The 27715-nt window shown below is 44.5% G+C and overlaps 1 protein-coding gene across 1 annotated transcript in view; it reads right to left on the bottom strand.

Annotated features, from left to right (window-relative positions):
- Positions 1 to 3492: 3492 nt before the first annotated feature.
- The window catches only part of KCNK13 (potassium two pore domain channel subfamily K member 13), a 96160-nt gene continuing 71937 nt past the window's right edge, over positions 3493 to 27715 (bottom strand). Inside the window, exon 2 of the mRNA XM_038545545.1 lies at positions 3493 to 5231. Within this exon, the coding sequence (XP_038401473.1) occupies positions 4336 to 5231 (896 nt within the window). The 3' untranslated portion in view covers positions 3493 to 4335. The remainder of the gene's footprint in view (positions 5232 to 27715) is intronic.

The raw sequence follows: 27715 nt of genomic DNA, 5'->3' as shown, positions 1-27715 counted from the left end.
TAATTTTAAAGCTGATTCTCCAACAAATTGTCAATTAAGCCCAGTTAGTTTTTATAAAGTGTGATTATTTCTCTATTATTTCAGAAAAGATGAAAGGTAGTTTGAAGATAAGTGCTCTGCCTACTTCACAATGTGGTTATGAAGGTAAAAATATTACAGTTGTGAATGGATAAGCTGTAAAAACCATAAAGTTCTAGAAATATACAAGATACTATTCTTACAGTTTTCCCCAAACATTTTACTATGTCAAATTGTAAAATTAACCCAACTAATTCTGAAATGAAAGGACTCAGTGGAACAAAAATAAAGTTGTTGGGATCTTTTGGTTGGGTATAAAACCATCACCAAGAGTGATGCCATTTAATACTTGAGAACCATTAGTAAAGTACAGTGTGGCAAGCACTAGATGTCAGGTGCAATAACAAAACAAAATCCTTCACTGTTGGATTTAATGTCCTCCCCACCCCTATCCCATCTCCAGACGTGGACAGCTAGTGCCCACTGCCTGCACAGCTCCTGCAGGGCCACGAAGCCCTGCCCTGAGCATCACCTTGTTTGATCTGATGTTTTTACCATTTCCCCAACACAGGTGCAGAGGGACTGAGGCACAGGGAGACATTCCCAGCCTATCTCACATTGGAACAGGTGTCCATGGGCTGGTGTCCAAACCTAAGAACTGTTCTTCCGTATGCAATTAGGCTTTGTTACTTTTATGTAGCCCCCAATGCGGGATATGCACCAACAATTTGGGTGAACATGACATGATTTTAGGGGCCCTCAGGCTTGGAATGAATTAATATCAAAGCACATAGTGCTTCCAATTCTCTTCCAGTCCTTGTGGTTACATCACAAAGTCTGTTTGGTGCCAGTGTCTTTCACACCTCCCCCACACAAGCCAATCTGCATTTTTAATGGAGAGAAAAGGTCTCAGATTCACAGCCTTCACTAGGATACAGGCTCTGTCTAGAAGTTAATAACATAATTTTGTCTTCATTTTCTTGATCTTTACAGTGACTGTATTTTCTATTCATAGCAAGTGATATGAGTCCCCCCCCCTTAGTTAGCAAGACAATTTTTTAAACAAAATTAATTAAAAACTGAGTTGACAAGGATCCCTGGGTGGCTCAGTGGCTTAGCGCCTGCCTTTGGCCCAGGGCATGATTCTGGAGTCCTGGGATTTAGTCCCATGTTGGGTTCCCTGCATGGAGCCTGCTTCTCCCTCTGCCTGTGTCTCTGCCTTTCTCTCTCCTCTCTCTCTCTCTCTCTCTGTGTGTGTGTGTGTGTGTGTGTGTCTCTCATTAATAAATAAATAAAATCTTTTTAAAAAACTTTTAAAGTCTTTTTTTTTTTAAACTTTATTGGATGAGGAGTTGCTTCTTTATGGATGAACAAAGAAAGTAGTTTCTTGAGATGGAATCTATTTCTGGTGAAGAAGATAAACAATTTAGAAACCATTGATAAAGCAGTGACAGGGTTTGAGAGGATGGACTTGTTTTGAAAGAAGTTCTACTGTAGGTAAAATGCTATTGAACAGTGTCATGTGCCACAGACAGAAATTATTCATTAAAAAAATAGGTCATCCAATGGAGCAAACTTTATTGCTGTCTTATAAGAAATGGTCACAGCTGCCCCCACCCCAACCTTCAGCAACCACCACTCTGATCAGTCAGCAGCCATTGACATTGAGGCGAAACCCTCCACCAAGCAAAAAGATCACAACTTGCTGAAAGCTCAGATGTTGGTCAGCATTTTTTAGCAATAAAGCATTTTTAAAATTAGGGTATGTACTTTTAAAAAGACACAATGCCATAAATGTACTATAGTATGCAGTAAGCATAACTTTCATCTGCACTGGGAAATGAAAAAGTTCATTTGGCTGGTTTTATTGCAATATTTACTGTGTTGTGGTGGTCTGGAACTTAACCGCTCTAGATTTTGTGGGCTCCAGATTTTGAACTCCAGCTTTATTTTACTTATTTATTTATTTTGAACTCCAGCTTTATATTACTACCTAGAAATTCTCTTGTTAACCAATTCATGTCTAAGAGTAACTAAGAGAGAAACTTAACTAAATAAATTCCTAGTTTTGCCATTTGGGTGGGGTGGAATATGTTATTCCCATCGTGCATCATAAACATACCACACTTCACTCCTTACACTGATCCTCAAATGTTTCCACCAAGGAACCTCAACCCAGAGTGAAACAAACCCATTTTCCAAGACCCTGAGAGGACATCTCAGGAAACTGCTCAAAAGTTTAAAATTTTTTTTCATGGCTAGCTCAAAAGTTTATTCTAGTTTTGGATCCTACTTAAGTAGAGCCATGTGTTTTGACATAACATTTCTCTGCAAAAATAGTACACCGACTTTCTCGGAAGATGACACTCGCTTATACTAATGCCCCTTGGCCTCTGGGTACACCTCTGAGGTCTAGGAACTTGGATTGGAGAAGCAAGGACTTGCTTTGTGCCAGTCCCTCTACCATGAATGTGGAGATCCAGAAATCTCCTGGGGCAAGAACCCAGCTTCTCTCCCTATCCCCATAATGCTTCATGTAGGGCAGGACCCCTGGGGAGCTTGGTTTGTGATCAGAGGTTCATAATGGGGTTTTGCAGAAGCTCCAAGATGCTTCAAGAATAATATGAGGGAAGACTTGAAGATCTCTGACTTTGGAGCTGCACAGCCCTTAGTTCAAAGCCCAGGGCTGCTGCTTATTGGATCCTTGCTCTTGAGTACTTTGGGCATTGTAGAGAAAATATTGGATTTGACAGTTGGAAGGAAAGGCAACTCAGTCTAAGAGGGAGCAGCTAAAGGAGGTTCTGAAGCTGTGTGGAGTGTGCGTGGAGACCAGATGTCCCCATCTGGACACCTGGGTTCTCTTAGCTGTCTGCCTATCTGCTGTCAGCTCAGAGTTCAGCAAGGAGTACTCCCTCCATGCCCCTGTTTCTTCCTTGTCTAAAACACAAGAAAGTTGCATGGGATGGTTCCTAAGATCCTCCCAGCTCTGATGCTTTCTGCTCAATATTTCAGTTTCATTAGACATAGGTCTTGGCTTCCTTTTCTTCACCGACGCCCAACCTTCTTCATCATTTCTAAAATAGCTGTGTGTACCATCCTTATTTTATTAAAAAAAAAGAAAAAAGAAAACCAGCTATCTCTTGTTGACGCTGCTCTCAAACTTCAAAATGTTCTCTCCTGAATATATGAAGAAGATCAACAGCCTTTGTTCCCAGCATGAATGTTTTACTGGCTCGGGAGGTTATGTAACTAGACTTATTACAATCCAGAAGGCAGAACCGAAACAAATGACACAGGAGAAGCCAAATTTTCTTATCTGGCCTAGAATGTTTCCCCAGCCAAGAATCCAAGATGACACTCCTATCCCTAAGGGTTCATTTCTTATTTCCTTTTTCTCTGAGCACAAGAAATGCGCGTTTAATTAGGCATCCCCCCCGCCCAGCCCCACTGGCCATAATGAGCACTCATGTCATCTTAGTTAATAAAGTGAGGATTTATTCAATTTTCAGTTCTAATAAATAGCCATTATCTTTGCAATGGGCCCCAAGCCCTGGTTTAAAAAAAAAAAAATGACATGGTCTCTGTGACCATTCAAAGGGAGAACGTTAAGCTATGTTCATTCATTACAAAAGTGAGTCTCTCCACTACTCAGCTGCAGTTTCAAGGCTTGAAGCTGAATTTAGTTTTCTTATCACATGGATGTCCCACGGACGCGTTAGCCCGGCATTAGGATCTTAAAAATAAGAGAAAGGAAAAACAAAAAGCAGAGAAGCAGACACGGAGGGTAGAACAGGTGACTTCCCTCTCCGTGGACCGTGGGCAAATCCGTTCCGAAGGAAGTCCGGGGCCCAGACACATCTGAAACACCCCCCACCCCGGCTTGTTTGAAGGCGGTAGGAAGGCCAGCGAATCTGCATTCACTGCATCGGGGCTCCGGAGGTACCGGAGGATCTTCCTTGGGGATTTTTATTTCCAAATGAAGAACAGAGCAGCAAGGACTGGAGGCCTACCTAACCCCCCTCCCTCCCTGGAGGAAGATGCGTAAAGGAACATGCCAGTGTCTCAGGCTGCTTTTGTCGTTCATTCTTGAGACTGACTGTGACCTCAGAGAGTCAAGAGGAGGAGAGAGGCCTGGGCCTGGGTCCCGCAGCCCCGGCAGGTGGCCGTGAGTGGGAGGAGGAGAGCTCTGTACGGCGGGGCCTGCACAGGGTGACGGGGGCAGCTCCAGAGCGAGCCGGGCGGTGCAGAGCTGAGCTGGGTGCCCATCCCCTGGTCATCGACGTCGTCGCCCACCCTCCCGGTGTCCACTCCTCGCTCCTACCTGTCCCCGCTGGTCTCGGCCAGCCTGTTGTTCATGATGGCAAAGGCCCCCACCCCGCCCGAGAACTCACTGTCCCGGGACAGCACGCTGGCCTGCGGCGGGCCGCCGTTGGCCGTCTCAGACAGCTGCTTCTGGAGGATGGCCAGCGAGACCTTGTTGGCGGCCAGGAAGTCCTTCATGGAGATCATCTCCCCCGACAGTCGCCGCCCGTCGGTGTCGCTGTCCATCACCCCGTCCGTGTCTATGGAGATGTTGCAGCGGTTCTGCACGCTGTTGCCCGGCATGACCACGTTCCTCCGTGAGCGGCCAAGTCTCCTCCGGCACTGCTGGCAGCAGCCCCCTTCCATCTTCCTCAGGATCCAGTTCACCGACTGCTTGATGAGGATGGAGATGACGTTGAACAAGGAGTAGATGCAGCAGACGCCCATGAGGATGAACACGAAGTTGGCGAAGCGGTAGAGGCCCTGGCGATCGTACTGGGCGTGCTGGCTGCTGACCAGGTCCCCGAAGCCGATGGTGCTGAAAGCCACAAAGCAGAAGTAGAGCGAGTCGAAGTAGCTCCAGCCCTCGATGGAGGTGTACATGGCCGAGGCACAGCAGGAGATGAGGAGGGAGGCCACGCACAGGATGAGCATGACGTAGTACACGGAGGGCTTCCAGCCGGCCAGGCCGTCCACCTCGCACCTGCCCGGGTTCTTCAGGCTCTCGGGGGGCAGGGCCCCTCGTCTCTGGAGCTGCCGCTGGTGGCACGACTTCATGATGTAGGCGATGACGGTGATCAAGCGCTCCAGGAAGAGGTTGAAGAACAGGATGGTGCTCGCGCACCCAATGAGGCCATAAAAGATCAGAAAGATTTTTCCTCCCACCGTCGCTGGAGTGGTCATCCCAAACCCTGCAGGAGACAAAAATCAGAGAAGAGTGAGGGACCACGGGCAGGGTCTTGGCTGTGACGGCTGGCAGAGGGCCCGAAGAATGAGTGTCATAAAAAGTGCTCAGTCCTAGCCTTTCTAGGAACCGGGGGGGGGGGGGTGAGGGGCTCTCAGTGAAGACACTGCGTGTTGTTCAGAGCTGCACTGCTGAAAGCTTGTAGGGTGCCATGGTGCAAATCAGGAAAAGGCATCTCATCCTCCAGGTGGGTGCCTCCAGGCAGCAAAAAAGTGGCTGGGTGATGAGAATGAGAGTTGGATTTTGGGCCTCCCCTCTCGACTTGGCTAGATGTCCTGTGGAGTGCACAACCTGAACAGCCACAGTCAGCAGACGTTGTTCAGACAGAGAAAGTTTCATACAAAGAAGGTTTGTACAAAGAAAAGGTTTGTACAGACTCATCAGAATTCAGTTATTGCACAAATACTCGTTCAGTGCCATTCCAGGAACTGGGGATTAAACTGTAAAATAGCCAGATCTGGGCCCTGTCCCTGTGGAGCTCTAGCCCAGCACGGTGACTACTCTACCGTGTACGTGTTGTGCTGGAGGGAGTAGTGTCCTATGCGAGCAGCCAAGAGGGGAACCCATCTCAGGCTTGAGGTTCTGGGAAGACTAAGCAGGGATGCTTGAAAGCTACAGAGGAGTTAGGCAGGCAAGGAGAGGTGTGTGTGCGTGCATGTGCATGTGTGGTATTTCAGACACATGAAATGTGTGTACACGAGTGTAGTAGTGGTATTTCAGAGAAACAGCAAATGCCAGCATATGTAGAAATGAGAAATTTGCTCAAGATTTGCCTGTCTTTTAAACAAAATACTTCAAACATACACCTTATATTTGGGGAGTGAAAACTGAGGTGTTGATTTTTATAGTGTGATCAAATAAAAAGTGTCTCTCTTGCCTTTACCTCTCACTGTTCACAATTTCTACCTTCTTGACCTTTCCACCCATGCACACAGACTTGTTCCCAAGAATACCAACTATAGGACAATAGGCATTTCTAAAAACACCAAGAAAAAGAAAAGAGCAGTGATTCACTCAGTATTTCTCACTGAGGGGTGCTCAGGGTCAGCCCACCCCAAGGGACATGGAATCCTTCCAAGCAAATGATTCAGTAACCATGAGAATTCCGATCTGTTCTAGGGATGGGCATCAAAGTCTCTGAAAACAAATGCCATTCAAAAAAGGAGTACTGAGCCTGCCTCCCTGGGTTCCACCTTTCATTCGGACCAAACCTTGGTCCAAACTTATCTCCATTTTTTCCCTTTATTATCAAGTTCAGGTTCCTAACGTAAGCTCCATCATTGGGATCTTGAGGACTCACCCTTATCCTGTTTCCTGATGACACCCTGCTTGTCCCCAAGCCAATACTTTTCTTTGTTATCACAGCTGCCCATGGTTGCTTCCCAGTGCACGCTGGGATGTGGTCAGGTCAGGCCTTGCCATGTGTGGGCTTCTGGGGAGATGACCTCCTGCTCTCCTCAGGCAGAGCCAAGGGGCCACCCTTCTCAAACACTTAGCTATACAGACTGTGCTACTGTCTGGTTACCATCCAGTTCAATTGGATTGTTCTTTTACAGCCCAAAAGGGTCTACATGAGTGTAGGCTGTAAGCAACCGGTAATCAGGTGACTGGAGAAAGATGGTCAATCTAGCTTTTTAGCTGGATGGGAGAGGATGATTTCATTAAGGAAGGAGCATGGGAGGTGGGGGGTGGTGGCGGGGGAGGCTGGAGATACTTCCATTGGGAGCTACAGTAATGGACTCTAATGGTAGAGAGAAAAGTAGACCCTTATCTCTTCCCTGGGAACTCCCTCAGCAACTCTTCGCCTTGCATGTTTCATTTATTAGGTACCTTCCTTATGTAAAGAAATACTTTGTCTTGGGGTGCCTGGGTGGCTCAGTCAGTTGAACATCTGACTCTTGGTTTCACCTCAGGTCATGAGATAAAGCCCTGTGTCGGGCTCCACACTCAGTGCGGAGTCTACGTGAGATTCTCCTTCTTCCTCTGCTCCCACCCCACTCCTCCACCTCTCTCTGTCTCTTAAATAAGTAAATAAATAGAAATACTTTGTGTTTGCTGTGTTTTCTCTTGCTAGTATCTTTCATTCTTATCCCCAAGCTCAAGTTGAAATGAGGTGGTTTTAATAGTGGAGAATTTAGGAAAAACTTACTGAGTTTAATGACTGAGCTGAGAGCAATGTCTTTCTCTCCCCAGGCCAAAGAACTCTGAGGAGTAACCAAGGTGTTGAGTGATTAGTTCCTGGTTATCTGAGGATGTTGGGGCACCTCTTCTGGCTCAGTGAATTCCCGGAAGCAGTACAACTTGCAGATCTTTCTGCACTAAGAAATGAATAACGAGGGCTTCCTGGGTGGCTCAGTCGGTTGAGCATCTGCCTTTGGCTTGGGTCGTGATCTCCGGGTCCTAGGATCAAGCCCCACGTCAGACTCCCTGCTTGGTGGGGAGTCTGCTTGTCCTTCTCCCCCTTCTTCTCCCTCTGCTCATGCTCTTTCTCTCTAACAAGTAAATAAAATCTTAAAAACAACAACAACAAAAAACAAAACAAAACAAAAACAATGGAAGCCAGAGCCCCTGCCCCAAAGCTGTAAGGCCAGAGGAGTCTTAGGGGTCTCTTCATTGGAGATAGAACAGAGGCAACAAGCAGAAAAAAAAGACAAACACTTATCTGGGGCCTTTTATTGAGCCAACAATATTCCAGAAACAGAATAAAGGCACTGAAAATGAGGAAAGCCCAGAAATAGCAAGGGAGCGGGAGGGGGAGGTTCTTGCCAACAATCAGAGGAGAACTTTCTCCTGTAGCACAAGATTTAAATGGGCAAATGTTTGCTACCCCCAAAATCTTCATTTCTGATCCCAGAGGTGACTTGATTATTTTAGTCTTGGAAAGTAGAGCAGTTAAGAATAGCTCTCAGCCAAAGTTTACGACAATAATTAATTAAGCACCTGTGAAGTTCAAGAGCCTGCACTGTTTGGACCACACAATGATTATTAGCTGGACAAGGTCCTTGACCTCAAGGAACCTCACATCCAGGCTGGGACAAATAAGCTGCTACCTACAAAACAAGGCATAGAGAGTCAAGTGTCAAAATAAAGGCAGAGTGGAGTTATCCGGCTTCAGGGGCCCGAATGCTGACTCACTTGGGGTGAATGCTGTACAGGTGCATGACCGAAGCCAGCTGACGAGCTCAGTAAACTGACTTTTCCAATGAATGACATGCCTAGTGATGTGGGGACGTGTCCCAGGGACTGAAAATTTCTGGATTTTATCTTGCTTATTTGGCTTTAAAACATTCCATTTTATCAAAGGACAGCGAAGCCACGAGTTTTGATTACCTACTGAACCTAGTTGATCACTGCCATCTTTTCAATCAGCAAAAATGACAGAAAAATGGCATACGTGGTAGTGTGAGAGAAGCACTGGGAGGCAGCCCTCCTCTAGTTTGCTGTGAGAGGTGTTTCCACAACTTCTGCTATTGTCAGAGCTTAAAAGTGTGGAAGTTCAATACTATAGGCTTTTTCATAAAAAGCCTTCCCTCTTTTGAGCCCATAATACTGAACATTAGGGATGCCTTGGATTGGGAGTGAGAAGCCTCAGGGTCCTCCTTGGTGAAGGAAAAGGATAAAAGCATCACCAAGCATACCTGCCCTCTGCCAGGTATCCCTGGCTCCTCGCCCCCTTGCTGGGGAGCTGGCTCTTATTAGCCTACTAGTTCCATTTGACAGGTGAGAAAAAGAAGAGTACAGAAGCTAAGTAACCTGCATAAAGCTGTAAAGCCAGAATGAGAACCTCAATTTGTCTCCCAGGCCTGTGCTCTTTCCACCTGATTATGCTAAGTGAGTGCCAGCCACTGACAGGTGTAGCATCAAGACTAGAATCGGGGGAGGGAAATTAACCAAGCATCTCTAGTTCCACGCTTTACATAGACACCCAGACCACAGTGGCTGCCAAATCTGGTACCCAAATCAGGGGATTGGCTTGCATCACAAACTGAAACCCTACAATTTTCATTTACTAAAACACATGTTTCTGAATGTATGTGTGCCTCTTCCAACAAGTGATGTAATTAAGTCGGTTTCTAAAATGTGCTACACCCCATGCATTTTGGTCGCCTTGTATTTCGTAGGCACACAAATGAAACTGATTGTCACAGGTGGTGCTTTTCAGTATATAATTTATTCTCTGCGCTTGAAGCCTGAGGTCATCTGATTTCTGTCCAACCCCTGAGTCTGGGAGCACATGAGCTAGCTGACCGAGGACCTCGGGCCCAGGAGTTTGGAGTCCAAGGACTCCAAGGAAGCTTGCCTGGCAGCCTACTTCGTTCTGGCTCATTGGAACCATTTCAGGTCTGCTTCAGTGTGACCCCTAGCGTAGCTCTTGGGACCAAACCAGGTTCTCTGGTGTCCTTGGAGCCAGGAATGAAGCAGCCGGGGAATGCCAGGGTCCCAGTCAACCCCAATAGAGCTTTTCATTTAGACAATGAAGAGAGGAGAGCAGACCTGCGGTCTCCTAGCATTTATGTATATTCTGTTGACTATTATATTCTTCAAAAAAATTAATCAGGGTAAAACACTGAAAAGCTTTGCATATTTTCAAACATACACAAAGGTAAAGAGAATATTAATAAACCCTCATTTCCCACTTGCAGCAGTTGTCGACATTTTGCCAATCATGGTTCTCCTATCCCACCCCACCTCCTGTATTTGCTGGAGTATTTTAAAATAAATCCTAAATAACACGCCATTTCATCCATTAATATCCATCAATAAGGACACATTGGGGAGCTTGGGTGGCTCAGTCGGTTGAACAGCCGACTCTTGAACTCCGCTCAGGTCTTAATCTCAGGGCTGTTGAGTTCAAGTTCTATGCTGGGACTTGAAAAATAAATTTAAAAAATAAGGATGCGTCTATAACTGACAAGCACTCTATTTTCCCAACACAACCATATTATTATACCTAATAAAACCAACACTAATTCCTTAAAACCAAATAATAGCTAGGCCATACTCAAATTTCTCAAAAATATCTTTTTACAGATCTGTATGAATCAGGATGCTAGCAAGATCCAAGCATTATATCTTGTAAGTCTCCTTTATTCATTGACAGCCTCCCCTCCCATTTTTTATGCCATTGATTTTTCAGGTAAATATGTCCTGTAGACTTTAATCACAATTCTTCCTAGAAACATTTTTTAAAAAAAATGCCTATTATCAGAGTGCCCTCAGATGCAGCAGAAAATTTCAAATGCTGTATGGGGACATACAAATTGGCATAAACTGTCTAGAAAGCAATTTGGGAATGTTTCAGGCATTTTAAAAATACTTGTATCTTCTTCTCTTTTTGTTTTTAGGAATATGTCCCCAAAATATCAGAAATGTGACTCATTATGTACATTGGTGTTCACTATGTCTTTGCTTTTAATAACAAAAATCCTCAGCAACCCAAATGTCAGATAACAGGGAAATGACTAAATAAAGTAGCCATTAAAATGAAGCCATTAAAATGACATATTCAAAGAGAGTTTTTAATGGCTGCAGAAAACATTAAATGGAAAAAATGCAGAGCCAAAGCGTGTCTGCAGAATGACTCAAGCTAGTGCATGGGGCATCCTCATTAAACATTTGTTGGATGAAGGAATAAACTTTGTAAGATACATTTTTGCAGTTACGTAAATAGGAGCAGTGAGGATTTTGCTTTTGGTTGCCAGTAATAGCAAATCATGAATAGAGGTGACTTACACATGAAGGGGATATATTATCTCATAGAACATGAAATTTGGAGGTAGTGTGGCTTTCGATTAATTGGGTGTCTAGTTGAGCAGCTTTCCAAATGATCTATGAACCAAAACCATTTCACCTTTCTGGCTCTGGAATTGTCAACAGGTTGACTAGTTCCTCCCCATGCCAACAACTTTGGGCATTAACTTTTCACAATCTAATGTCCAGAGCTGGAAAATGTCATATTCCTGTCTCGTGTATGTCTTCATAAGAGCAGAGAATCCTTTCCAGAAACCTTCTGGCAAAATTCCCATTATACATCATTAATTAGAACAAGTCCTCTTCCCAAACCAATGATCTATAAGAGGAATGGATTTCCTCTTAGACTGGCCAGGGTTTACTGGAGTTTCTTGGGAAAGCGAAGGACCCCAGAACCGACAAGTTCTGTCACAAATACACACACAAAAATAACATAAAGGGAAAGAGACAAGATTTTGAATCAGGTTATTTCAAGGTGGTGATCTTCTGGGTGATTTAATTTTTCATAATGCTTTATATCTTTCATTACTTTTAAACAGAGAAAAATGTGTTAAAATATTCTGGAAGTTTTTCTCAAATGGCAGGCAAATACCTGCTCAAAACAATCAACCCTCTTGATTCATTCTTCTCAATACACTGAGAAATCAAAGTTTGGCTTGCACAAACTTTTCATTGTCTTTTTGATTTGGAAATTTTAAGCCTCTCTTTGTAGTGAGATGAGACTACATAAGGGTTTGTGGGCGTTTTTGAACAAGACCTTCCAGTTTTTCTTTCTTTTTTTAGCCACCAATGACTCTTTTTTTTTTTAATTAAATTAAATTTGCCAACATATAGTGTAACACCGTGTGCTCATCCCATTAAGTGCCCTTCTCAGTGCCCATCATCCAGTTACCCACCCCCCCACCTCCTCTTCTGAAACCCTGTTTCCCAGAGTTAGGAGTCTCTTTCCAGTTTCAATTAGGATGGAAAGAGGGGGCAAAAACAAACCCCATGGTGGGGGTGCTTAGGTGCTCAGTGGGTAAAGCCTCTGACTCTTGGTTTCAGCTCAGATCATGGTCTCAGGATCCATGCTCAGCAGAAGTCTGATTCTCTGCCTCTCTCTCCCTCTATGCATCCCCCCTCCCCTAGCTCACATGCATGAGCACGCGCACTCTCTCTCTCTCAAATGAATAAATCTTTAAAAAAATCCACCAAAACCAGACCCCATGGACTATTCTTAGGGGGGATGTGAGGGATGGGAATGGGGCTCCAATGATGGAAGACTTGAGGGTTTTACCAGGCACAGAGTTTATATGGATTATAGAACCACAGCTGTTAGAGCTGAGAGGAACTTCACAGTTTTCTGTCATAAGTGGGGAGACTGAGGCACTGAAAAGCCAGGTAATCTTGAGGGGTGGAGGCTTGGCTTGAATCCAGGTTCCTTATCCAGATTGCCCTCCCTTACTCTTGTTGCCTGTGGAAAATTGTTTTTCAAAGATGATTTTGAGCAAACTGCTCCCACCCCTGTAAGAACTGAAGCCTATTTCCCCTTCTTCTTGAATCTTGGATGACCTTGAGACTTGCTCTGACCAATCACAGTGGCAGAAGTCATGCTGCACCACTTCCAGGCTTAGACAGTAAGGAGCCTAGCAGTTTTATCTTTCTCTTTCTGGACTCCTGAGTCACTATGTGAAAAGTGTGACCACTTAGCTGGAGAGAGTCCCAGCCCTCCCCAGCCATTTCAGCCTCCTCGGATACTGGGTAAATCCATTTTGGGCATTCCAGCCCCAGTCAAGCATGAGATATACCAGCTGTACCCTGTGGAACCAGAGAACCACCAGTGGAGCCCAGTAGATCTACAGCATTGTGAGAAATGTCCATGATTGTTGTTTAAGCCGCTAATTTAGGGAGGTTTGCTGCATAGCAATGACTAATGAAATGTCTTCTCTCTGGGGCTTGCAATTTTTTCAACAGGCATCTTCTCCCCATGATTTCTGGGCTGCTCCAGCTCCTCCCTTCACGCTTCATTGGTAACTGAGTGTAAGGGATTTCAAAGAGTGTCAAAAGGAGATCTTTAGGGAGTTTGGAATTTAATGGGAATTCTACTTGTAAATCAAACAAGTTGTCAAGCCTGTGATATTAAGAAACAGACACTAGCTGAGGGCACTGGACAGGTGGGATGAGGAGAGCATTCTACTGTTGAAACATATTTGGGTCATTTCCAGCTTGGGGCTATCATGAGTAGTACTCTGGTGCATATCTTTTGGTGAACATATATGCATTTTTCTTGTGGATACCCATACTTAGGAGTGGAAGTGAGGACTTACACAATATTATATCTTCAGAAAAGTGGATGCCCTGATTGACCCCATCCTCATCAGAGTTTGAGAAACCCAGTTTCTTCATATTCTTGCCAATATCCATTTCAGCCATTCTGGTGGGTACATGGTGGTCTTAATTAGCATTTCCTTGATGCCTATTAAGCTGAGCATCTTGTCATATGTTTTGTGGATGGGTGGGCATCCTCTTAATGCCTGTTCAATTATTTTGCCCATTTTCTTTTTCGTTGTTGAATTTTAGGTGACACAGAAACAGTGAAGCTCTAGGCCTTGAATGGGTTCCAGATATGCTCAGTGAATTTACTGCCCCATCTAAGGCAAGGGCATCGGTTCACACAACCTGCTGGCGAACCCTCTCTTGCATAGCACTCATTTCTCCAATGGAGAATTTTTTCTAACATTTCTTATGCTAGCCAATGTTCCCTACAGTGTAGATTTTGATAACAATATTTAAAGTGCTTAATAGTTATCTCTTGAAAGTGGATTTTGGAATAGACACTCCCATTGATGGCCAACTGCCTCCAGGGTATAAACTGAGGTTAAGTTGCACAAACACACACTTATCTGTTTATAATTGTTTTATGGTAGTGAGCACTCAGACAATATAACACCAAAAAAGGCTCATGGTAACACCCTGTGAAAATTTTCATTTGACAAACCAGGATTTGAACCCTAAATTGGAAGCTCTGGCTGCGCACAAGATGCTGATACAGTCTACAAAATAAACAATTTCCATTCACCTCACACTTGAGTAATCCCTGTACACTGGTAAATCTAAGGCAAAGATACAAACTAATCACTCAAAATCCTTTTTACAAGACCTACACCTTTTAAAAGTCACTTCTCTCCCATTCTGAACACCATTGTTGAGTTCCACAAAACAGATTTTTGTCAACAAACATAATTTTGTTCTTGCTTGATAGGATATCACACTGTACCATGTTTGTGTTCACCATAATCTCCCTTATACAAACTTCAAAAAAAAAAGCAGACCCTACTAATTATTAAAATCAAGCTAAGAATGTCTCTCCTTCAACCTGGTTCGTTTTTCACAAACTACCACTGGAAAATTACCAAAAACAGACAATGGGATTTAAAACTGGCCTTGTCTGGCCTGTATGGGTTTTCCTCCATAGTTCAGCAATATGCCCTGTGGCTCCCATGTGCATAATAATAAATCAGGTCTTCTCAGTACAGCATTCAGTGCCGCAAGGGAAGTGATTCTCTGAGGAGGGGTATGGTAGGCCCTTCAATTCCAGTCAGGCATGGACATCCAAGCCCTGACTCCTCCTTCACCTATCTGGAAATGAGCTGAAGGGGTAGGTGGCATGATCAGATAAGTGAACAGATACTTAATGGATGGTCAGATGGGTAAAACCTTGTCTTAGCAACTTAGCTAAAATGTGGAGAAGATTGGATCCTGCCCCTTTAGAGAAAGAAAGTACTGCATGCTTAATTACTGCATGATTTAAAAAAAAACAAACACTTCAGAGAGTGCCAGAGTGGTGATGGGGGGAGGTTCCTTAATAGAAACTTGGGGTAATGAGAAACCGGGACAAATCAGTACCTTAGTACACACGTACAGGAAGTGTGGAGGGAGAGGTGTGCGTACTGTGTGAAGAGGTAGGGTGGCCATCTGTACTTCCCAGGCTATGAGAAGTATGGATTAAGTTTTATGAGTCTTCTCAAGAAAATGCTTAAAGACAAGGGTTTATGAGGGTCAAGTGTTCACAAGCAAAGTTTACTTCCTCTTATATTATTTCTAGATGTTGAGGAGAGAGCTGTTGGAGGCAAGTGTTGACATGACAGTCAAATAAGGCAGTAATTGTCATACTTATTAGGTTGCACACACTGTGCCAGAGGATGTGCAGGGTAGGGTTAGGTGGGTGATTACAAGATAGCTTCTGCCCTCCAGGAGCATCAAACCTGGTCCAGGAGATAAAGTACTGCAACGACACACAAGAAGGAAACCTGCACTAGGTTGTTTATCAAATCAAGTAAACTCCTTTTCTTTTTCTTTTTTAAAAGATTTATTAATGTATTTGGGAGGGAGGGAGGGAGAGAGACAGAGACAGAGACAGAGACAGAGACAAAGAGAGCATGCACAAGCTGAGGGAAGGGCAGAAGGCTGAGCTTGGAGCCCAAGGTGGGGCTCGATCTCAGGACACTGAAATCATGACCTGAGCAGAAATCAAGAGTTGGTTGCCTAAACGACTGAGCCACCCAGGTGCCCCATGTAAACTCTTTTTCTGAGTCACCTGAAAATAACATAAAAGACAGATGGAAAGCTTCTGCTAAGCTTCAGGGAGGATGGATGGTCTGATCACACCTTTACTCACAGTGTGAAAATGAGCTGAGAGGTGAATAAGGGAGAAGCAAACCATGGTCACTTAGCATGAAAGTCTTGAACTTCAGTACACGTGAAAATTCCCTGAGGAGTTTGTTAAAAACTGAATTTTCAGGCCTCACCCTCAGAGATTCTGATTCAGGAGGTTAAATGGGGCCAGAAAATCTGTATTTTAAACTAATTCCCATAGTGATTCTAGTACAAGGACCAGAGACCCCACTCAGAGAGGTACCTCTAGCTGGGGTCAGAGCACAGGGGCAGGAGAGTTGGAAACAAAGGTCCTATCTGCTTGGGTAAGGGTCTAAGTTAGGGCCCTACCAAAATCAGTGAAAGATATGATACTTCTGGGGTCCTAAGGGCAAAGGCAACCCCTAATTTCTTTCATATATCAATAAATGATGCAGAAAACATTCAGGTGGTACATTATATCAGAATGAGCGGTCTTCAGAAGCTCTGGAATAACTGTGGAGCCAGGATACCAGTGGACATGAAGACAGCTGCTCCCCTTCCTTTGGATTTGTAGGACTTCCAGAGTAGCCAAGGACTTCTTGCTTCCTATGTTACACGGCAACAAAGGTAATGAAGACCAGGAAGTGGTACTTCCTTCCCAGCCAGTCGCTTTTCTGGGCTGGAACCAGATGGGTTTGTGGTTTCTTTTTGTAAAATGAGGTTTTGGATTTTTTGGGTGGAGGGGAGAAGGGAAATGCAGGAGCGCAACTGAGGGCTGAGGTGGGCATTGGTTCTAAATCCGCTTTCTACATGGGCATTTGCTAAGGACCTGCTGCCATGGTAGCCCACCTTGGTAAAGGAATAGGCCTAGATTCCGTGTTCTAGATAATGCTTCTTGACTGTTGGTTCCAGAACTACCCAAGGAGCTTGTTAGATCCAGACCCCTAAGCCTTACCACCTGGATCGGCATCTCTGGGGCTGGGCCTGGTTTCCTCCCTGGATATTGATGACTACTCTAGAGCTGGAGAATCATTGTTCTAGAGTTTTCCATTCAAGACAGGATTTCTCAGTGATGTAGGCAAAGGAGATCTGGTAATAACTTCCTCATTTTAGGAATTTGGTAACTGTACTCTTTATTTGCAGCTCATAGCTTCACTGTCTGGTGGTGAGAAAAGTGTTGGAAATACCGATTTGGGGAATATCCTTCGTTCTACGACCTACTGGTTCATGAGTTCTCTGGGTCTTTTATTTATTTATTTATTTATTTATTTATTTATTTTTTTTATTTTTTAGTTCTCTGGGTCCTTAAGCACAAGGCCATTTGATTGTTTATTCCAGCTCTTGAAGCAGGGAGATTAGTGACACAAGAGGGTGATGAATATGGTGACAGTTTACGCGCACGGAGCACTCGTTCTGAGCCAGACACTATGCTTAGTGTTTTACACAAACTCACTTTTTCAATCCTCATGCCAACCTTGAAAATTAGGAATATTATCCTATCCATGTCCCCCCCTCTTTTACACGAGAACCTGAAGTACACAGAGGTGTCAAAAGTTGCTTGGAGTCACGGGGGTAGCTAGTTAGGGCCCTGGGTTCTAGTCCAGACTATTAATAACCTATGTGTGTGATGGTCACAACTTATTCTGGTTGCCCCTTTGGTAAAATGAGGATAGAACGGCCCAGATGAACTCTAGGGACAGTCAGGTGCCAACATTCTGTGACTTGGGCATCCAATCATCCCAGGATTCTGGGGAGGGCTCACCTGTGTATCTGAGGTTCCTCTTCTACAGGCCAGGCAGATGACAACGATAGTCCATATGAAAAACATTTCTATCTGTAACATTTCTCAACTATGAAGACATCACAGGCTAATTTAAAGCATTTCACAAAGCAGCTGGGGGGCCGGAGGGAAATGGCATTTTCACTGTACATGGCGCTATTTTTCTGTGACAGTTATTGCTGTGGATGCAAAAGTCTGGAGTTCTTACAGGTCCAGATGTCTTTGGAATCTGCTATTTTTAAGGTTATTATATCTCTCTCTTTTGTTAATAGTAAAGCCTCTTTGACAAAAGACAGTATCGTATATGGTAAAGATTAAGCTACGTTTCAGGTAATTTCTGAACTGGGGGACGTTTCTAGACTCCTCAGCAGTAAGTCACTTACAAGTCAAAAATAAATTGATGCTCCTCTGCCTATAAAAGCTGAAAACCAGGGTGTGAGACATAGGATTCTTTAAATCATTTGCATTATTACGAGTCACAGTAATGTCTGTGTTCAGAAGGTAACAGAAATTAGCCCCACAGGAATCAGAAGACGTCAGTGCCTGAAGAGGAATTTGACAAATTTCGTTTCCCTGAGAGAACACTGAGTCATGGGGGACAATTTAGCTCTGGGTTTTATGCTTTCTCAAGCCCCTTTTTCTCCTCACCACCCCTGAGCTAATGTGATGGCTGGAATAAATGCTGTCATTTGTTCTGACTTTGCCCTCACTTAAAGGTGGGGTGCGGGGGGGGGGATCATCTAATTTACTTATTTCAGGGAGGCGTCCCAATTCCAGCGCTTCTTAACTTTTACATAATGAAACTACTCCTTAAAAGCAAACACCTATAAAAAAAAAAAAAAGCACCTATGATTATGTTCTCTCTCAAACAAAACTGCCGTGGACTCCGAGGACACGGTTCCATTAAGTAGAACGTTCCTACAACAGGTCACAGACGCCTTTTCTTCAACGTGAGCGAGAAGGTCTGGCTCCAGGACATTTTTTTAAAGATTTTATTTATTTATTCATGAGAGATACAGAGAGAGAGAGAGAGAGAGGCAGAGACACAGGCAGGGGGAGAAGCAGGCTCCATGCAGGGAGCCCGATGTGGGACTTGATCCCAGGACCCCAGGATCACGCTGTGGGCCGAAGGCAGGTGCTAAACCTCTGAGCCACCCAGAATTCCGCTGGCTCCAGGACATTTTGAGGAGCTACAAGAATATCTTCGTTTTGATGGGCATCTGGATAAAGCACGAGTGAGTCTGACTGCCTTTGCGAATTTCTTGCTGCAGATGAGAGAGATGTGAGCCTCCTCTGGATGACTGGCAGGTGGTATACACAACAGGCAAAGCTCCTATGTGCTGCGTGACCTGGGAGGCCCTGTCCCACCTTCTCAACACCCTCGATCCCCCTACTGTGGGATCCTAGTGCTTCCAGAAATCCAGCTTGAAAGCCAGAGACCTAGAGGATATTGGTGGCTCTCTCGTCTGTTATGGTCTTACTAAGATGAATGAAGCAAGGCCTGGGCATATGAAATCATACGCAACTTAAGAAATAAATGTGTTTGGGAATCCCTGGGTGGCTCAATGGTTTAGCGCCTGTCTTTGACCCAGGGCGTGATCCCGGGGTCCTGGGATCGAATCCTGCATCGGGCTCCCTGCGTGGAGCCTGTTTTTCCCTCTGCCTGTGTCTCTGCCTCTTGCTCTCTCTGTGTCTCTCATGAATAAATAAATAAAATCTTAAAAAAAAAAAAAGAAAGGTGGTATTCGTAATGCCGTAACACACTCTCCCTGGTCTAGAACTCTTCCCTACAAACCCATGAGATTTCCTCTGTGTTATGGACTGAAGAAGGTTCAGCAACTCGCCAGTTCATATGTGGAAACCCTACTCTCCAGTGTGACGTATTAGGAGGTGGGGCTTTGGGGAGGTAAATGGGATTAGCTGAGGTCAGCACAGGGCAGTCCTCCTGCCTCCTGGTGGGATTAGTGCCCTTATGAGAGTCACTGGGGAGGGCCTGCTTTCTCTCTCTGCTCTCCGTCATGTGAGGATGCAAGGGGACGTCAGCAGTCTGAAAACCAAAAGAGGGCTTTGGAACTCGGCCTGACCTCAGACTTCCCACCTCTGCAACTGTGGGAAATAAATTTCCACTGATTATTAGCCACCCGGTCCATGGTACTTGTCCCAGAGGCCTAAGACAGTAGGTTACCGTTGCACCATGATGCACCTTGCATTCCCTAGAATCTCTCAGAAACACGTGGCAAACATCCTCATATTTGCTATGAAAATTAGCTCTAGGTCTAGAAAACCATAGCTCACTAGAGAAAATGAAGTCTTTCCTTCCTTTTCTTCTTTCTTTCGCTTCTGGCCTCCTTCTTCCCTTCCTTCCCCTTTTCCTTTCTTCAATTTCCTTAAAAGACGCTTTGGAGACCTACAACTCACCCTTCGCTCTTTTTAGAGGCACCTCCTTTGTCTGTATTGAAATGAATCACTGTTCTGTCATGAACTATTCTTTGAAGGGGGGCTCTCCTGAGGCCTTTTCTTAAAAACATTTTATTTTGAAATGATTAGTTCCAGAAAGCAGTTATAACTTTCTCTTGCCCAAAGCTAGCCGAGAACCCATCTCAGAAAGCATCGTGGTGCTTGCGGCACAAATAGGGTTGGTGTAATAATTTAACTGCCAGGGGAAATGTTTGAAAATACTTTCCACTCCCTAGTCATGGGGCAAGTGGGGGCTGATTCATTAGGATTGGATTTTCCACTGAGGGAACAAGCACCGAAGACAAACGCCACCCGGGAACTAGGGCTGTCAGCCCAGACACGAGGGTCCTTTTAGTGAGTTAAGAAATGGATGTTCTTCTGATGCCACCGTTTCTAGTTTTAGGCAAAACAGGCTCCACAATGAACAGTGACCCAATTTGTCCCTTTCTCCCTTAAAATGGTTTTGTCCACTCTACCTTTCCTCTTCTCTACAGTAAGCATCCAAAAGGGCCTTTCTCCTCCAGACAGGTCAGCCGTGTTCTGCGTCCCTGCTTATTTGACAAACTTTTCCCAAGTGTGTTGACCACGTGCCAGACACTCAGCTACTTGTTATCTGGGAAAAAGACACCAGTTCCTAGTTTCCTTCAACTATGTTTCTTCTGGGATTTACGCTTTCTTCACCATCTTCTGCTTTGTTGCCATTTTTCACACATTTATTGGCCTTTCCTAGTTCTTCATTTGTGAATTCCTATTCATGTCTAGTCCGCTTTCCTATTAGGATATTTGTTCTTTTTTCCTATTGATTTGTGAGAGCTCTTCATACAGTTTTTAAAAAATTAGGGGCACCCGGATGGCTCAGGGGTTAAGCATCTGCCTTGGGCTCAGGGCGTGACCCTGGGGTCTTGGGATCGAGTTCCACATCGAGCTCCCCGCAGGGAGCCTGCTTCTCCCTCTGCCTGTGTCTCTGCCTCTCTCTGTGTGTCTCTCATGAATAAATAAATAAAATATCTAAAAAAAAAGAAAATTAACTTACCACCTTTTATGTATATTGAAATATTTTTCCAATGTATGTCTGCCTTTTATTTTTACATAAATGTTTTGTTGCCTTGCTGAAGTTTAATTTTTATGAAGAAAAAGCCATCAGTTTCCATCAATTTTCTTTTGTGGCTTTGTCTTTGGGAGTCATGGAGGGGAAAATTCTCCAGGAATATACTAGTATTCACTTAGGGTTCTAATTTTTTTTTTAATATTTTTTTCTTTATTTATTTATGATAGTCACAGAGAGAGAGAGAGAGAGAGGCAGAGAGAGAGGCAGAGACACAGGCAGAGGGAAAAGCAGGCTCCATGCAGGGAGCCCGACGTGGGATTCGATCCCGGGTCTCCAGGATCGCGCCCTGGGCCAAAGGCAGGCGCCAAACCACTGCGCCACCCAGGGATCCCCGGTTCTAATTTTTTTTTTAAGATTTTATTTATTTATTCATAGAGTCAGAGAGAGAGAGAGAGGCAGAGACACAGGCAGAGGGAGAAGCAGGCATCATACAGAGAGCCCGATGTGGGACTCGATCCAGGGTCTCCAGGATCACACCCTGGGCTGCAGGCGGCGCTAAACCGCTGCGCTACCGGGGCTGTCCCTGGTTCTAATTTTTATAAGCAATTTAATAATTAATTTCTCTCCAAGTGCAGGTACCTAGCAGTTTAAAAATAGTTTTTCTCAGCACCATTTTTAATTGAAATTTTTATTGAGATAATTGCAGATTTATTAATTTATTTTTAAAGATTTTATTTATTTATTTATTTATTTATTTATTTAGGGGTTATTTATTTATTTATTTATTCATGAGAGACACACACACAGAGGGAGAGGCAGAGACACAGGCAAGAGAGAAAGGCAAGCTCCATGCAGGGAGCCCGATGAGGGACTTCATCCTGGGACTCCAGGATCACACCCTGGGCGGAAGGCAGGCGCTCAACCGCTGAGCCACCCAGGCGTCCTGATGATTGCAGATTTATAAGCAAGTATAAGAAATAACACAGAGTCTGCTTATACTTTACCCAGTTTCCCCCAATGCTAATGTTTTGCAAAACTGCGGTGTAATATCACAAGCAGGGTGTTGACATTGATTCACTCCATGGGTCTTATATTTCCCTCCATTTACGTACACATGTGTGTGGGTTCAGTTCTATAAAATTTTGTCCTGGGTGTAGGCTGAGTTGTAGCACAATTTTTAAATAGTCTATTCTTTCTCTACTCTCTTGAAATGCCACTTTTATCAGAGGCAAATTTCCTATATTTGGTTCTGGATTCGGTATCTTTTCCCATCAGTCTGTCTGTCCCTGTTGGAACTGGTACCAAAAATCTCAACGGTTTTCTTTCAATATCCGTGATGACTCCTCTTTCTTCTCCCCTCTTCTTTTCCTGCTCCTTTCTCCTTTTTCTTTGCAAAACTGCCCCGCTTATATTTATGTTCCAATTTTCCTGATGAGCTTTAGAATCGTTTGGTTAAGTTCCAGAAAAGATCTTTGGATTCTGATTGGAGTCGCCTTATATTTAGAGACTCATTTGTGGAGAAATGACATCCTTACCAAATTGAGTTTTTCCACCAGGAGCACAGTGCCTCTCTCTCTGTTTATAGAAATCTTTTAAAAATGAGCCTTAGTAGAATTTTGTCATTGCTTCATATGAATCCTGTCCAAATCTTGTCACACTGATTCCTGTTTCACAGCTCTATGTAGATGATATCGATGAGCCTTTCTCTCTACCATATGTATTTTTTGGTTGGTGGTTGTTGATTTTTCAGTTACGATGAAACACATATAACATAAAATTTGCCATCTTCACTATTTTAAAGCGTCTCTCAGTGGTATTAGATCCATTCCCGGTACTATACAGCCATCACTACTGATCTCCAGGACTTTGGCATCATCCCAAAGAGAAACTCTGCCCATGGAACAGTAACACCCTAACCTCCCTTCCTCCCAAGCCCCTGGCAACCTCTATTCCACTTTCTGTCTCTGTAACTTTGGAATCAGTATTTGTCCTTTTGTGTCTGGCTTCTTTCACTTAGCGTCATGTCCTCAAGGTTCAGCTGTATTGTAACATGTGCTAGAATTTTGTTCCTTTTCGTGGCTGCATAAGAGTCTATGTATATGTTTATGCCATATGTTGTTCATCCATTCATCCTCAGGACATCTGGGTTATTTCTATCTTTTGGCTATTGTGAGTAATGCTATGCACATTGGATTGGGGCATAAGTATTGGTTTGAGTCTTTGCTTTCAATTCTTTTGGATATATACCCAAAAAGAAAACATATTTAAAACATATTTCATAACTTACTATTAGTAGCATACAGTAGAAGGAAGGTATTATATATAATATAATATTATATATATATATATATATATATTTTTTTTTTTAGAAAGAGAGCAAGGTGGGGAGGGGCAAAAGAAGAGAGAGAGAGAGAGAGACAGACAGACAGACAGAATCCCAAGCAGGTTCCATGCTCAGCATGGAGCCCAATGCAGGGCTTGATCGCATGACCTTGAGATTGTGACCTGAGCTGAAATCAAGAGGTGGATGCTTAACCAACTGAGCTACCCAGGTGCCCCTTACATTTCTAATTAGAAAAAAATATTATCATCCCCCTCCCTAAGAAAAGCTCCCAAGTAAAACCAAAATATATGCACTCATTCTTCAAGGCGCCAAAGGTCTTTCTTGCTTCTATTAGGCCCTGACCTCCTTGACCTACTGTAACAATTATTGATTAACTCTTGTCCATTCCTAGACCTTGAGTTCAGCAGGCCTTAGACAGGCAAAACTTTAAAATGTAATTGTTTTTTCTAAAGATTTTTTATTTATTTATTCATGAGAGACACACAGAAAGAGAGAGAGAGGCACAGACACAGGCAGAGGGAGAAGGAGACTCCATGCAGGGAGCCCGACGTGGGACTCCAGGATCACTCCCTGGGTTGAAGGCAGCGCTAAACCACTGAGCCACCCGGGCTGCCCTAAAATGTAATTGTTAATACAGAAAACCCAATTCTCTCTTTGTGCTATTGAATCTTTTGGATGAATTTCTCTGCAAAGGCAAAAGGGACTGGTCAGAGTAGGTGCACAAGATTCTTTCAACCTTGCCCAAGTGCTTCAAAGCTCAAAAGGCAAGAGAGTTTATCTAAAGTGGAAGGTTGTCCCATCAATGTCTGGGTACTTGCTGTAGGCCTGGTATTTCACTTAGAACATACTGTACTTCTCTTCTGGCTTCCTCATGAATAATTTCTCTTTCTAGAGTGGGTGTTTTTGTTGTGCCATGGATTGAAGGCCTGGGTTGGGCTCCTCATCAGCAGTTCTTGTATCCTCTTAGGTTTTAAACTCCTTAAAAGCGATCTCATCCCATAATCCCCTACACACACACACACACACACACGTATGTATGCACGTGTGTGCACACACACACACACGATGGCTAAGAAGACCAAAGGCTCAGGTCTGAGCCCCAACACCTTCCTAAGGACACTCAGCTAGAAAGGGTTGCAGGGAGGATGTGAACCCAAGTAGTTTTTGATCACTGTCCTAACCTTGACCAAATTACTTAACCTGTGCTTCAAGTTTCTTCATCTGTGAAACAGGATAATAACAATACCTTCCTCACAGGATTTTTGTGAGGACTGGATGACCTAATTCTGGAAGGTGCTAGAACAATGCCTTGGAGTCAAAGGAGTTAATCCTTTATAAGGGGCAGCTGTTACTGATGTGCATGGTGCTAAGCACTGTGCCTTGCACACAGTGTTGACTAAGTAACACTTTGTGTGAACTTGCATTGTCATCGTGAACCTTGGAAAATTGCTAACATGATCACAATGGTCTAATCCCATGGAGCACATGACACCCTGCCCTCTGCCTTCACCATGGCACCTGGAATACTATTTCCATTTGTATTTGACAAGGGCCAGCTCCTAGTAACAGACAGCATGCAGTGACCGAAAGTGTCCACTGACTGACTGTCCATATGGCCCTGGGAGGAGAGGAGGGCCAGGCACTGAGTCCCTGGGTGCCATTTCTGATCTCTAATCTGAGCAGAAAAGGCTCTGCTGATTGAGGGGTCTAAGAGATCCCATATATGGACTCCTCCAATGAGGGGCCCATCGACTCCCACAGGCCCAGCTGGAACAGCTCCAATGTCAAGTGCTCAGAGAGGCCTGTCCCAGTCTGCGGTTATCTTGAATATTTGGCTGTTTGCATGCCTCCCCCACGAGGGAGAAGACCCTGTCTGATATGTTCACTGGTCTAATCCTCAGCATCTAGCCCAGGGCAGGTGGTAGATGTTTGCCGAATACTTGGAATTAAAGAAGGTAGGTAGGCAGGCAGGAAAATCACCTTCTTCCTCTTCCCACTCCTGCCTCAGACCCTGTGCCCTGAGAAGCCTTCCCTGATTCCCTAATCCCCCAGAAAAGTACTATCACTCACCAGGCTCTGATACTCCTACAGAGCAAATGACCTGAATTTCTCCATGTACCCAGCCTTTCCTTACCTACAGTCTTATTTTTCTCTTCTCTAGTTTCTGAGAGCCATGAACATGGGACCATAAACTATTCAAAGGTGGAACTATGCCCATTTTGGAGTTATATCCTTGCCCTCTGGCTCCCAGTGGCCAGCCCAGCTCTGGCCACATTTACAGGTCAAGGCATGGGGCAAATAATGAATGCTTCCTTTTAGGAACCTGGACTTAGCCTGTTTTTCTCCTCCTCTATCAGTGACAGATAATAAATAATCTTGGCTCTCCCGCCTTTTTCCCTGATAAGCACCAGCTGGGAAGGCATGTTTGTGGGGGCAGATGGAACACTTCCAGCCCTGGTATCTTAGCCCAGCCCCTCATGGAGGGCCGCCGGTGCCCTGGGCCACCTTCTCTCCGGGCCCCTCACAGGTTCGCCCTGGTGGGGGTCCGTTACCTCTCTCCTGACCTGCGGTCAACCTGAAGCCTTGTTCACCTCAGACTGGGGCATGGGACCAAACCTCACTAGAGGATTTCCTGGGAAGAGGGGTGGTTCATCACCAAGACCACCTGATCCGTGGCAAAAAATAAATGACATTTTTCTTGGTTACAGTGAACCTGGATCCTAAGACATGACAAGTCTAATGAGATAAGAAAGATCCAGCACAAGTGAAGCAGCCTGTTTATCGACTCTAGTTCAATCAATATTCTGGGTAACCAGAAATTTCAATGGCTAGTAGATACCCATGTACAGGTATGAAAGTTCATCAAAATGTGTTTATCACACAAATTTTGCCAGATTATATCTAAAACTATTGTTGAGGGTACAGATGGTATTTCAGATTCTTGCATCATCAGAACCACCAAAATGAACACAAATTCTTTTGAAATAGGACCGATGGGAGTGTCTAATTATGTGAGATTTTTCACTGCCTGATATCCAGTAAATGTGTTGCTCTACACTTATTTGTACATAGAATAAACTCTGGTTTATCCAGAATCAAAACACACCCATTCGGCAACATGCAAAGGCCCAGCTGCTGGACTGGAGTCCTACACAGCCCACTAGAAAGATGCCCCCATGACACACGGGCAGGGCTGCAAGGATCCCACACGGGGATTGAGGGGAGGGTGACCAGTTCTGTACTGTGAGGCAGTGGGCTTACGTGCCGCCTGTACCACTAGGGCGGGCAGGGGTGTGTGTGATCCTGGACGTGGTATTTAACCCCCCTCTGTGCCTCAGTCTCCTCATCTGTGAGATGGGATGATGATAATAATACCTACCCCACAAGACTGCTGGTCAGATTGTGTGAAATGAAGTGTGCAAGGCACCCACTGGCCTCCCATAGGTTTCTCCCTGACATGGCCTGAATATTTTCATCCCTGCCTCACAGCAGCCAATCTTGTCAACACTATGTCATAATTCTGGTTGGTTTCAGTATTCATATAGATTAGATGCTCCCTACCACACCACCCTGGCATGGCCTCTCCTGCCCCGGGCCTCCCCCTTTGGAGTATTAAATCACTTTCTTCATTTGGTTTCTAAGACATGATCTCCTTGTCTTCCTAACACAGTGGCTTCTCTTTCTCGGTCTCCTTTTCTGGCTGTGCTTTATCTCTCTGTGTGTTAAGCGGCAACGTGCCCCAGCCTCGGTCCTTCGGCCTCTTCCCCATTCTGTTTTCATCCTCTTGATGATTTCATCTGGTGTCACAATTTTAAGTTCCATCTAAAATGCTGATGTCGGGATCCCTGGGTGGCTCAGCAGTTTAGCATCTGCCTTCAGCCCAGGGCGTGATCCTGGAGACTCAGGATCGAGTCCCATGTCAGGCTCCCTGTGTGGAGCCTGCTTCTCCCTCTGAATCTCCCTCTGCCTGTGTCTCTGCCTCTCTGTTTCTCTCTGTGTCTCTCATGAATAAATAAATAAATAAATCTTTAAAAAAAAGAATGCTGATGTCTTCCAGGTGACATCTCTAGTTTGAACCTTTCTCCGAAATTCTAGACTTGTATATACCCAGCTGCCTATTTTACTTTTCCACTTGGATGTGCAATAGCGATCTCCCAAATTGACAAGTTCAAAATGGAGCTCCCGACCTTCCCCTCCAACGTGGCCCACCCACAGTCTTCCCCATGTCAATAAACAGCAGCCTTATTCTTCCAGTTGCTCAGACCCAAACAGTTACCCTGGACTCCTCTCTTCCTCTGACATCTCCCATCCAACCTATCAAGAAATCTGGTTAACTCTGCCTTCCAAAATGGAGTCAAAACCCAACCATTTCTCATCACCTTCCCTGCCACTGCTCTGGTCCAAGATATTCTTACGTCTTCCCTGGTTTCCTGTAGT

Source organism: Canis lupus, chromosome 8 (assembly GCF_011100685.1).
Source record: "Canis lupus familiaris isolate Mischka breed German Shepherd chromosome 8, alternate assembly UU_Cfam_GSD_1.0, whole genome shotgun sequence".
NCBI classification, from domain to species: Eukaryota; Metazoa; Chordata; class Mammalia; order Carnivora; family Canidae; genus Canis; species Canis lupus.
This window is presented reverse-complemented; position numbering and strand designations above follow the sequence as displayed.